Consider the following 13,724-nt stretch of genomic DNA (forward strand, 5'->3'; position numbering starts at 1 on the left):
ACTAATCTACAGAGAAGCTTGAAGTAGCAACTCCAAATAGAAAGCTAATTGCTATTAGTTCAGAAAAGAAGTGATGAAGGCCTGGATAATGACACTGTGAATGAAGAAAAAGTTCATGAATTATGTTTTGGAAATATGCTTAAGTGCAAGATGTTTATGAAATGTATTACATGCACCAAATTGGTAAACATAAATAAAAATCACTTCTGAATGGGTTATGGGAAAACAGGTGACATAATCATTAAGAAAAGCAATCTTGTAGTATGCTAAAGGAGTTATTTTTTAAATGTTTTAAATGTTCTTAAACCAATAATCCCATTGTAAGAAATATATCCTAAAAATGTTAGCAGCAGTAGAAAAGAAATACCTACTCCAAAATATAATATTATTTGTAAGTAAGAAAGAACTACCTCTTTATACAACAAATAGAGATACTTAAATAAGCTATAGCATATTGAAGTAACAGAATATCATAATATAATTTTAAAAGACTGACCAATACAAGTCATAGACATGCCTATATGAAATAATGTAAATATGTAAGATGACACTCAGCCTATACTCAGTTCAGATATACCAGCAGAAGTCTAGTAGCTCACAAAAGAACTAGAACCATTCAGCCTCTGCCAGAATAATGTTTTAGGAGAAAAAGGAAATTAATGCAGCCAAACATATTTCCTAATAAATTATATCTAATATAGCTTTGTGTTTTAAAATGTGTGTGCAGTATTACACATGTATTATTAAAATGTTGATTACTATTATTGTTGTTAGTGTATCATTTTTCTCCTTTCATGTGTTGTAATATTTATACATATTTATTATGTTCTGCATATATTTTAGACACTTGGACTATCATGTAGTGCTTAGCATTGCATATGTAACATTGATGCCAATTTAATTCACCCCAGATTATGTTTCAAGGGACCACAAAATGTTTTTCTTTGGAGAGAAATACAATACAAGTTTCAATAGCCTTTCTCATAGTGTATGAATACAGTTTGTATCTTTAAGAAGGAATGAAATCTTGGGGAGTGTCAGGTGAGTTGTCATTATGGAAAGTTGATTCTGATGGCCAAAGAGAGACTGGGTGAGGAATTTTTTCAAGAAAAACCTGAGGACACATTTCTTGACATTAGTTTGACTTTCATGTTGTAAAGAAACAATATCTAATGAATACTTGAGAGACTTTGGTTGCCACCCTGAGTGCTCAACAATGAAATTATATTCAGAATCAAAGTGTACAGTAACACTAATAATTAGAGAAGATCCTGGCTATGATCATTCTCACAGTTACTATATTTAATAGTTTGTTGCATTGTTAATAAATTATATAGCCAGGACACTTGATGTTTATTTAAATCTAGAAGATGGGGGGTTGCAATAAAAAAAGATAGCATCTATTCAGAATATATAAAACTGATGAGGTCAAGAGAGGTCTGTAAATCAGGTAATTATATGAAGAATGAATTGGAGTACAAAGAAATTTTAGGAAGGCCAAATTTGGGGAGGAACAATTGGGAAGGCAATTATTAAGTCATAGTAATCATCTAGGTAAAAGTTAATGAGGAGGAGCAGCTCCTCACACAATGGATGAAGCACCAGTCCTGGAGTCAGGAGGACCTGAGTTCAAATTTGACCCCAGACACTTAATATTGACTAGCTGTGAGGTCAGGCCAGTTCCAATGGACTTGTAAAGCTATCTGCACCCAGAGAGAGGACTGTGGGGATTAGGCATGGATCAAAATATTTTCACTTTTTTCATTTTTTTTTCCATTTTTATCTGATTTTTTCTTTTTCAGTATGATAATTGTAGAACTATATATGAAGAACTGCACATGTTTAACATATTGGATTACTTGCCATATAGAGGAGGGGGTGGGGGAAAGGGGAAAAAATAGAACACAAGATTTTGCAAGGATGAATATTAAAATTTATCTATGCATATGTTTTGAAAATTAAAAGCTTTAATAAGCTTTAATAAATTTTTTTAAACTGACTAATGTGTGTGATCCTGGGCATGAGGACCTAAATGATGGTGGTAGCCATTATGAGTCAGATACAAGAGATGCTGCAGAGATAGAAATGGAAAAATTTGGCAACTGATTTAATATGTGAGGTGAGGGAAAAATGAAGAGTTAAGGATGATATTAGGGTTATAGACCTGGGAGATTAAAATATTGATGCTTTCAAGATTAAAAAAAGGAAAGTTGGGAAGAGGGTGGCTTTGGAATACAATTATTCTATTTTAGACATCTTGATTTTGACATGTCTCTAGGAAATCCAATCTGAAATGGTCGACAGTTGATGGTATGACATAAAAATTCAAGGAAGAAACTGGGACTGGATATATAGATCTGTGATATATCTGCATAGCGATGATAATTAAACCCATGGAAACTGATAAGGTCACTGACAGTGAAGGGAAGGAAGAACAGAGGGCCTAGGACAGAACCTTAGGGAACATCCATAGTTAAGAGCTGTTGTATAGATGATAACATAGCAAAGGAGACTTAAGAAGGGTCAGTCAGATAGGAGAACCAAGAAAGGGTAAAGCTCCCCAAAGGAGAGAATAGCTATCTCTTATCTATAAGAAGAAGGTGTTCAACAGTGTCAAACGCAGCAGATAGATTGAAATGAATGAAGACTGAAAAATGACTATCAGATTTGGCAATGGAGAGATCAGTGGTACAAAGAACAGATACAACTGAGTAATGAATTCAGAAACCATGTTGCAAAGGTTTGAAGAGTAAGTAAAAGAAAAGAAAAACAAGTTTTCAAGGAATTTTGCTGAGATAGGAAGATAAGATTCAGGGCAAATACTTGAGGGAATTGTAGGGCTTTAAGGAAGTTTTTTGAGGACAATGACATATTTAAAGACAACAAACTCAACATGTCTAAAATAGACATTGTTTTTGAAGTTTAAAAGTTGTTTTCAAAGAGGACCAATGGCATAATGGAGCGATGCTTGTGTGTGAATTGAATTTAAGTGAGGCTCTTCCAAAGTCATTGAAGTCCAGAGACAGAACAACAGTCAGGAGGACTAGAGATAACATAGGAAGCAGTGAAGGGCTTTGGTGTCTTCCATGTCTGACCAAGCTCTAAAGGCACCTGCTTCAGCTGCTTTTTTGGCACAAATGGAACAAATTGTTCTCATCTGCCCATTCCACCAGGGGACATCTTCATATGTTTGAAATAGACACCTCTCAAATAAAAGCTACTGACTTCCAGAGGTAATCCACAGTCAACTCAAAACCCTACTGTATTCACATATATTTGTAGCTATTTGTGTACCCAGTGTTTTCCTCCAAAATAATGTATGTTCTTTGAGAGCAGAAATTGTTTCATTTTTTCCATTTTGATTCCTAGCAACTTATACAGTTCCTTGTATGTAATAGATTAAAATTAAAGTATGTTGAGTGATTAAATAAATAGTAAGTTGCTGGAGCCAAAAAACTTTATCACTCTGAGGTCAATCATAAAGTGGTGAACATTTTAAACTTAACCATGATGGTCATCAAACAAAATCCAGAATCCATCATAGGATCTGTTCTTGGAATAGTTACAGTTTGGTAGGACCTAAAACATTGGATTAAAACCTGAATGGAGACTATACATAGACTATAGCTAAACAGAAGAAATATCTCCTTTTTGGGTCCAATCTGAGATTTCATTGATCTAAGGAATTTCTAGTTAGGAATCTCCTAGTGATCTATAGCAACTATTTTGCAATAATAAGTCTTAGAGAATTCCCTAGAGATACTGAGATATTTATGTGACTTGCCTAGTGCCAGACAGCTATGATAAGAGTACTAATTATACCTAGCCTGTATATAGTACCTACTCTGTGCCAGGTCTTAAGTGCTTAACAAATAGTATCTTATTTGATCTTTATAACACATGGAGGTGTTATTATTATCTCATTTTACATTTGGGGAAATCAAGGCAGACAAATGTCATAAGTAAGGGTCTCAGGGCATTTGAACTAGAACTCTACCATGCCACCTAGCTGCCTAACAGATGTGAGAGGTAGAATTTGAATTCAGCTCATTCTGACTCTATATAGCTCTATCTATACTGTCTCTCTATATAGAAAAAAAAAATGTATGTATATTTGCACACATATATGCATATATACATATATGTGTGTAAATGTCTCCATGGATGAATGGAATACAGAAAAAAGAAGCAAGTGATAAACATTTCATAAGTGCTCACTAAGTTCAAAGTACTATGCTTGACATTAGAAAATTAATATATTCTACTCTAAAAGAGTCTATTTTTTATCTTTAGACATTTATATATGTCATTTTAAAAAGTTTTGTTCTCAAATAAATTTGATTACCTTCATTATTATTTAAAGTTTCTTTTTTTTTTTAAAGAAAGAGAAATCATTGCCAATAAGGGACTCAACAGACACGTGGAGAGGATGAAATGTTAAATTTTTCAAAAGAGGGGAAAGGAAAAACAAAATAATAAAGCTTGGTCAGCTTGACACTTACTAGAGAAGGAGAATGGCATAGATACCTGGGTTCAAACTGATATATACTGACTATGTGACTCCAGGCAAATTTTTTTAACTTCTAAATATTCTAGGTAATTCTCTTCTTCTCAAAGAAAGTGCCAATCTCTACTGGTAAAGTAATTCCCTTTCCCCCAAAAATCATAAGTCTAGTCAAAAACAAACAGAAAACCCTGACCTTCATTAAAAAAAAATTCTAAAACAATTTATACATAGAGGCTCTCCAACTACCTAGGAGAGTTCAAACTGCTTAGAATGTGACCCAACCTACTGTTCTTTTTCCCCCACTATTCTTGATCTTGTTCATGTCCTCTGTATAAATGTCCTATCAAGCTAAATAAGTGCTGGTTTTCTTGCTTCAATATAAAATGACAAATGCTTATTAAGTGTCTACTTCAAATACAGTGTTGTGCAACATTTAGACTATAATCTATTTAGTAGATGCAAACATATATAGTATAATACATAACATTTATGATAAATGCAATAGATAATTGCAAAGTGATGGTTATATAAGTTATGAGGGGGAAAGTTGTTACTAATTGGAAAAAGATAGAAGGAGTGAGGATCAGGGAAGATGTGGGGGCAGGGAGGGACAAACAAATAAAGGGAAGGGAGAAAAGATTTATTAATTGCCTTTTGTTGTTGTTGTTCAATCAAGTCAGTTGCATCCAACTCATTTGGGGGTTTTGGGAAAGATACTAGAGTGGTTTGCACTTCCTTTTCCATTAATTTTACAGATAAAGAAACTGAAGCAAATAGGATTAAGTGAGGGCCACACAGTATTTGAGGCTGCATTTGAACTCAAGTCTTTCTGATTCCAGTCCGAGTGCTATATAGCCACTATGCCAATCTAGCTCACTCCCTAGAACAGGATAAAGAACAGAGGCAGGTGAGTGAATTATGATACTGAAAAAATTTGAGAAATGGAAGAGGATATAGGGAGTTAATATAAGATAGTAAGAAGCTAGATCATTTGTTCTAAGTATGGGGAGCAAAAATATGATAAGTAATGAGAAGAGAGAAGAAAAGGCCTGGACAGTTACTAAGAGATCCCATGAGAACATTTAGTCATGTAGTCCAAATTCATCATCAAATTCATCATTTGAGAAAAGTGAGATATTACTCAATTTACCCAAGGTCACATAAGTGACCTTGTCAAGACAAATCAGAGATGTTATGAGGAATAAATGAGAAAATGAATGCAAAGCACTTTGCAAACCTTAAAGCACCACATAAATTTCAGTTATTATCATCATCATCATCATCATCATTATTATTACTATTAAAGCCTACAGTCACTAAGGTTCCAGCCCTGTTATCCCTTCATTCCCCAAGCTTTCTATCACAATTCTGTTGAACTCCAGCAGTGCTTATAGAGCAATACAGAGTGTGCTGGTAAATATTAAATAATGGGGCTGGGAGTAGAGGTTGAAGTTGGAAAGGTATGTATACAAACACACACACACACACACTTTTCTAAGTTTAACTTGCATTATTAATTGAGTCTTAAGTCTAGGCAATTAATAAAACAACAAATCAAGCCCTAATTTGTAACAATTGAGATTTCTGAGGTGCAAATGCTCACAATAATAATTCTGGCAAAATAAGGTGAGAGTTAGGGTTCCAATACATCTCTAATTTAAATCTAGGCCCTTGGATTTCAGAGTCAGGATCTTTCCATTGTGCCATGTTGCCTTGCAGGAGTGTAATAAAAAATCCACAAGAATAGATAAGAAAGACTGTCAAGCAGCTCAGAGGTTATAGCTAAGGTTTCATACAATGAACTGGCAGTAGATGAGATCGTTTGACTTTGTGATTTCCTCCCATGATACTCAAGGCCTCTGGAGAAGGAAAACAGAAACCAAATAGTGAAGATTAAGTGATTCCTTCCTTAAAGGACCAATGGATTCTAGTAGTGTAGCTAATAAAACAATAAAGAGATAGATAAACAATGAAATTAAGACTGGATGGATAAAGAGTGTATTCATGGTAACAGTAAAGAGTGGGTTTAGTGCTTGAAAGAAGAGTGGGGAATGTACTCAGCAAGATTTCACAGTTCCATATAGTGGAGGTATTGGGATTCCAAGAGATGTAATGGTCTAATATATGTCTATCTTAATATATGACTGAAATGGAATAGAGAAACTTATTAGAGGACACAAAGTTAAAGAATTAGGTTTTCAGACTGTCAAGCAGTTGACAACATGAATTCTGAATGATAACAGAGTATAAAGTCGAGAGGAAAACTATATCATGCACTAAGGTTATTGAAAAAAAGAGAGAAGGCAGCTAGATGGTGTGATGTATAAAATACTGCCCCTGAAGTCAGGAAGACTGAATTCAAATTCAGCATCAGATATTTGACATTTACTAGTTGTGTGACATGGACAAATCACTTAACCTAGATTGCCTTGCAAGAGAAAGAAAGAAAGAAAGGAAGGAAGGAAGGAAGGAAGGAAGGAAGGAAGGAAGGAAGGAAGGAAGGAAGGAAGGAAGGAAGGAAGGAAGGAAGGAAGGAAGGAAGGAAATAAAGAAATAGGAAGAGAGAGAAAGAGAAAAAAGAGAGGGGGAGGGAAAGAGAGAGGGAGAAGAGAAGATGACTTAAAATTTAGTAGATAAGAAAGAAAAAGAGAGGATGAAGTTGATAGATAAAAAATGAAGGAAAGAAGGAAAAAGAAGACAATGACCTGGAAGATGGTAGATAACAATAGGGATAATCAGGGGAATGCCTGATTCCCTGAGCTGGGTATACTTCCCATGGAGCTGAAATTTCCCTTTTCTCCCTTCCTCTCCCCTGTCTTCCTCTAGTGAAAGTATAAAAGAGAGAGAAGATTCTGGAGGAAAGTCCCCTTGCAGAAGGACTCCAAAAGAGCTTTAATTCTTTCTACAGCTTTAATTAAAGGCTTTAGATGTGAATTTCCTCCAAAAGAGTCCATCTCCTTTAAACTATCATCAGTCATCTTCATTGCAATTCTCACCTCTCCCTAAAGCCACCGAGAACCAATAAGGAGTTACCTGTGTCATCCCAATAAGGTATCTGTTGCTCAGTAAGTGTCCAGAATTCATGTCCAACTCTGTGGGAAGTACCCTTGTCCAGCAAAGCAGAAGTTCCCCTGATCACCTTGTAACAGCAGCATTGAGAATGGAAGAGGAGTGAGGCTAGTATATACTTCAAGGTCTCAAAAGCAGAGGAGTCATTGGAGAATGGAGGGGAAATAGTCTGGAATTAGCAGAATGGGAAAAAAAGCTTTGTCCATCCTTCTTTCTAACTCTATGAGTCACAGAAGCAAGACAATATATATTAAGAAGTAACTTGGCAGTCCACTAGACACTTAGGATACAAAGATCCTATATTCTAATAAAGAAGTCTGACAGTGTTTGGGGGATTGGTGAGAAGAGGCTGCCTATAAGGAACACTGTACTAAAGGAATACTAGGTTCCTGTTAAAACAAGGAGGTAGAGAGAATATTTCTTAGGTTCAGGAATGTAGAACAATTTGTTGATAATAGAGTAAGCATTCCAATAAGGATACTGGAATGGATGGATCACACATAAACAGGATAATTACAGCAGGATTTGAGAAGAATATAAATGATTAGAATTGAAAGACAGAGTTAAAAAGAGGTTTTATTATAGGCATGTCACTTGCATTTAATGCCATGAGACTGAATAACTGGAAAGCAAAGTAGACTTAAAGAATTGATCTCTTGCCATTTGATTTGGTTCCTTCTTGATTCCCTCCAACTACAAGTGCCTTCCCTTCAAAAGCTACCATCTATTTACCCTGTATTTATCTTTTATGTAGCATCTTATGCACATGTTGTCTACTCCATTAGAATGTAAGCCCCTTGATGTGGGAAAACTGGGACACTTAATACATTGTTGGTGGAGTTGTGAAAGAATCTGGCCATTCTGGAAGCAATTTGGAACTATGCCCAAAAAGTTATCAAACTGCATATCCTTTGATCCAGCCATACTACTACTGGGCTTATATCCCAGAAAGGGACCTGTGTGTGCCAAAATGTTTGTAGCAGCTCTTTTCGTAGTTGCTAGAAACTGGAAGATGAATGGATGTCCATCAATTGGAGAATGGTTGGGTAAATTATGGTATATGAAGGCTATGGAATATCATTGCTCTGTAAGAAATGACCAGCAGAAGGAATACAGAGAGGCTTGGAGAGACTTACATCAACTGATGCTGAGTGAAATGAATAGAACCAGAAGATCACTATACACTTCAACAACAATACTGTATAAAGATGTATTCTGATGGAAGTGGATATCTTCAACATAAAGAAGATCCAACTCACTTCCAGCTGATCAATGATGGGCAGAAACAACTGCACCCAGAGAAGGAACACTGGGAAGTGAATGTAAATTGTTAGCACTACTGTCTATCTACCCAGGTTACTTATACCTTCGGAATCCAATACTTAATGTGCAATAAGAAAATGGGATTTACATACATATATTGTATCTAGGTTATACTGTAACATATGTAAAATGTATGGGATTGCCTGTCATCTAGGGGAGGGAGTAGAGGGAGGGAGGGGAAAATCTGGAAAAATGAATACAAGGGATAATATTATTTTTAAAAATTACTCATGCATATATACTGTCAAAAAAATGTATAATTATAAAATTAATTTAAAAAGAGAAAAAAAATTTAAAAAAAAGAATGTAAGCCCCTTGAGGGCAAGGACTGTTTTAACTTTTTCCTTTGTATCCCCTACACCTAGGGCAGCACAGTGACAGAGTGAGGGGTTGGGAGGTAGGAAGACCAGGGTTCAAATCTGGTCCTAGACTCTTACCAGCTGTGTGAACTTCTTTGCCTCAGTCTCTTCATCTGTAAAAACAAGCTAGAGAAGGAAATGGCAAACCACTCCAGTATCTTTGCCAAGAGCATACCAATATACAGTCAGCAAGGATCTGTTTCTATTTATGTTTCCCACTACTGGTTAATACTATAGCAAAGAATACAGGACAAAAATAATAAAAGCCAAGTCTTTCACAGGTAAAATGGTACCTGCTTACAGCTAGCAAAAAATGCTGAATTTTTATTCAGTTAATAAGGAGCCAAAGATGATTTTTAATAGAAAAGTGACATGATGAGATTTGTATATTAGGGAGATGTCTAGAACTGGTATCCAGGATTCATTAAAGGGGAAGAGATAAAGGGGGAAAATACCTAATGTCAAGGAAGATGAGGACTGAAAACAGCTATTAGATTTGCCAATTAGGAAGCAATTGATCACTTTTAAGTAGTACATTTATTTCAGTAGAGTAAATGAGGGTATTGACAAGAGGATGGGCTGTGAAGAAGTATAGGCATTGGATATACTCAACTTTTTAAAGAAGCTTGGCCAGGGAAGAAAAGAGATGGAATGGTAACTATGTGGAATAATAGAGTTAAGAGAAGACTTATTTAATATTGAAAAATTGGAGGGATATTTGTAGTCTGATGGGAAAGAGGCAGGGAAGGGGAAAATCCTTAAATTGTGCAGGATGGGATAAGAACATGTATAAGGTAGGAAAATTGCTTCTGGAGAAAGATCCTGGAGAAGGCAAAAGATTATAAGGGCAAAGGAAAATAGACTTCTTTTAGTCAAGAATAGGAATACTTCTATGATTAAAAAAAAAAAAAAAAAGACAAAGGGAAGCAATAATGCCAAGAAGTTCTGATTCAACAGAGAAAAGAAATTAAGGAAACTCATGTCAGATAGCTTTATTCATTTCAGTGAAATTACAAGCTAGATCAGTCTGCTATTACGTAACTGAAATTTATAGCATAAACTCAGCTTGATTTCATTCTTTTCTATATAGCAGCCTTGGAGCAAGAGCAAGAAATTAGATAATGGGAATTAGCTATGTTTGAAGATTCTTAGATCAAAAATAGCAAAAGGTCAGAGGAATGAGGAACTATGGACTGGTAACTAGTTAAACATTAGGATCAAGGCTAGCAAGTAGAAGCAAATGAAGGTAGAATGTGAGAAACACTGGAAGAGGAAGAATGGATCAAAAGATAAGAAATACTGATAAGTCATTTGTTTTAAATGTAGGACACCACTTCATCACTTTTTCACAAAGCAGACAATCCATTGTTGAGCAGCAAGGTTCTCAGGAAATGCTTTCTTAGAAAAGTCTTCTCCTAGCGGCTTTTGTCCATTGTTTCCGCCCTTTGGAACAACACAGAACAAGTTTATTCTTATTCCACATGACAGTCCTTCAAATATTTGAAGAGAAACCTTCGTGCCTCCTCCTTCATCCTTTTCCATTGTAAAGAACTCCTTTCCATTGCTCCTCACATAATCTTTGTGCCTCATAATGGCTCTCCTCCAGCCACACTCTAGTTGGTCAATTAGATCAGTGTGGCTCAATGAGTTAAACTTGATACTCCAAATGTGATCTGAGCAACAAATAGTACAATAAAACTATTACTTCCTATGACCTTGATACCATTCATCAATTATTGCAATCTAATATAATACTTTTTAAGGCAACCATATACTCTAGGTCTCATGTTAGTCTGTGATCTTTTTTTGCAGAAATTGAGCCAAGCCCTAATCTTAGACACAAAAGCCAAAAAGTGATCTACAAAGTTCTTTTCCATCCCAAGCCCTTGTTTCCAGCCTTAGAGTTGTTCGGTTGTAAAAACAACTTTTCTCTGTTCAGTTTTAGATAGCCTGTTATATATATGTTGGTTATATTATGCTGATTAATGTATTCTCTCATAACCAGATATATTTATTGAATAACAGAATTTTAAAGTTGAAAGATGGTATACAAATCAATAAATTTCAGTCTCTCTCATTTTACAACTGAGAAAACCACGGCAACATTCACAACATTCTCTACTCTAATGCATGAGTTTATTAATAACAATAATCTGCCATTGTGTTTATTTTAAAGGAAAATACGTCTATGATAAGTATTTGTTGAAAGCATTAAGCCATAACACACCTCATAGGGATAGGGGTACATTGGCAAAAACAACATAAAAGTTATGAAGATGGTTAGAGTCACTTGTGATGTGAGGTGCCAGTGCTTACTTAGCTCCAAATTAAAGAAATATTTATCCAACCAAAAAAGAAAAGGCAACCTTCAAAACTAATATTAAAATAAGGGGGAGGTGTTAAAGAGACATCTGGTTTCCCTATAAAGAATTAATGAGGTGTCCAGCTGTCACGGAGTACCTAAAATAAAATGATCTTCATTATAGCAAATAAAACACACACCCCCATCTAAACAACAAATATCTCTCGCTTCATAGAAATTAGAAGCGAAGGAATTACATTTTTTAAATTGTTATCAGGGCTGGAAGTCACGAGGACTCCGCCGGCAGCGTCCCCTTCCAGGGGAGAAAGTAGAGGATGGAGAGAAGGCTAAATTAGCAGGGTGCGGTTTGGAGAGCCAGAGGTCATTGGCATGCACCTGCGGAAGTTGAATATAGAAATCTGAATTAAAATGTGGCCGCGCTGCCCCGCTCTGCCCGGGGCCAGCTACCCCCTTCTTTCTGGCCCCCTTTGTCAGGAGCAGGAGCTTTTACAGAGTGGAAGCCCTCCTCCTGTATCTTCACTCACAACCCCGGCAGTCTCTTTGTTTCCAGCAGCTGGGGGTGGGGACCTGGGGAGGGAGCATAGGTAACTCCCTACTTCCCAGGCCCCTGTCCCTCTGGACTGCTCTCCTCTGTCCAGCCCTAACGCGTGCCAGGCGCGCACACACCCTCTCACTCCCAAACACACACGGGCCGGTACACACGGAACCGACTGGGACGAGGGGAGGGGGAGGACTCTTCCGAAGCACTCTCAGCAGCCGCCCCAGGGGAATGAATCCACGCGCCGCGAAGTGGGAGCGTGGGCGCGAGCACAGGGACCTCGGCTCGGGAGCCGGCGGGAGACCGGGAGAGGCGGGTGGCCTCGGGGCTGGGGCCGAGTGCTTACCTGAGCAGTTGATGCTCTTTCCTTTGCCCGTGCCAGGGCAGTCTCCTCCTCCTCCTCCTCCGGCTGCTCCCCCTCCTCCTCCGGCTGCTGCTCCAGCGCCCGCTCCTGCCCCGCCGCCGCCGCCGCCGCCACCGCCTCCCGGGAGCTGGTTGGACGCTCTGCTCCCGGGCACGGAGAACGCGAAAAGCAGAAAAACCGACGTGTAGCAGAAGGCGAGCTGGGGAGCCGCGGGCAGCCGGAGCGTGGTCCCCGCGGCGCTGGCGGCCCCCGCCGCCCCCATAACTAACTGCCCGAGGAGGACGGCGTTGAGCGCAGGAAGCAGCAGGCCCCGAGCATCAATCACACCCCGGAGGAGCGGCCGCAGCCTCCGCCACCGAGCAGCCGCGCCCGTCCTGTCCGCTCCTCCCCGGGGCAGCACTTCAGCATCCCCTCCCCGGGTGTTGGAGAGTCGGTGGTACACGGGAACCCCGAGCAGCAACAGCCGCGCCCCCCACCCTCGGCTCAGCACTGCAAGGCACGAGCCGCCAGGCCTCCGCTCCTCCTCGGTGGATGCGCGCGTGTATGTCTGTGAGTGTGTGTGTGAGCGTGCAAGGCAGTGTGTGTGTGTGTGTGTGTGTGTGTGTGTGTGTGTGTGTGTGTGTGTGTGTGTGTACGCGCGAGGGCAAGGGAGAGGGAACAGAGGGGGAGGGGGTTTCGGGAAGTGGGGGGTGGGGGCAGTCAGTTCCTCTCCTCTTCTCTCCTCTCCACGCTCTCCACCCCTCTCTCTCTGTCTCCCCTTTGTGTCCACCGCCGCTTTAGCTACAGACAAGCCACAAAGGCAGAGACGAAAAAGGGGGAGGGAAGAGGCACGTGATTGGGACTTTAGAGCTCGGGGAGGAGGGTATCAGCGACCCCTAAAGCCGCCCCAACCCAATAAGCAGGGTACGGAGTCTTCTCCATCCCACCATCGTAACGGCGACTTCCGAGATGCTATTGTTCTTCCCAAGGCGTGGACCGGGGTGTGCAGAGGCAATCTGGATAAATGGACCACCCATACGGGAGCAGCTTTAAAATGAGACACCGGGTGTCCAGATACGCTACTCTTTTACACAGTTTTAAGGGGCCGGTGGCACTAGTGAAGGGTGAAAGCTTTGGACTGATTCGGGAGCTGAGAATCGAACTGAGTTTATTCTAGATTTTCATTTCCCATTCTCTTTTTTAATTGCTACACTATTTTCACTAAAGGTACCAGAATCATGGCGGAAAATTATTAAATAAAA

At 38.9% G+C, this 13,724-nt stretch overlaps 1 protein-coding gene across 1 annotated transcript in view; it reads right to left on the reverse strand.

The window, feature by feature from the left end:
- The window catches only part of TMEFF1 (transmembrane protein with EGF like and two follistatin like domains 1), a 134,385-nt gene extending 121,143 nt beyond the window's left edge, over nt 1–13,242 (reverse strand). The window contains exon 1 of the mRNA XM_074281846.1: nt 12,466–13,242. Coding sequence (XP_074137947.1) covers nt 12,466–12,745 — 280 coding nt within the window. The 5' untranslated portion in view covers nt 12,746–13,242. The remainder of the gene's footprint in view (nt 1–12,465) is intronic.
- Between the last annotated feature and the right edge of the window lie 482 nt (nt 13,243–13,724).

The sequence above is a fragment of the Sminthopsis crassicaudata genome, chromosome 1 (genome assembly GCF_048593235.1).
Source record: "Sminthopsis crassicaudata isolate SCR6 chromosome 1, ASM4859323v1, whole genome shotgun sequence".
NCBI classification, from domain to species: Eukaryota; Metazoa; Chordata; class Mammalia; order Dasyuromorphia; family Dasyuridae; genus Sminthopsis; species Sminthopsis crassicaudata.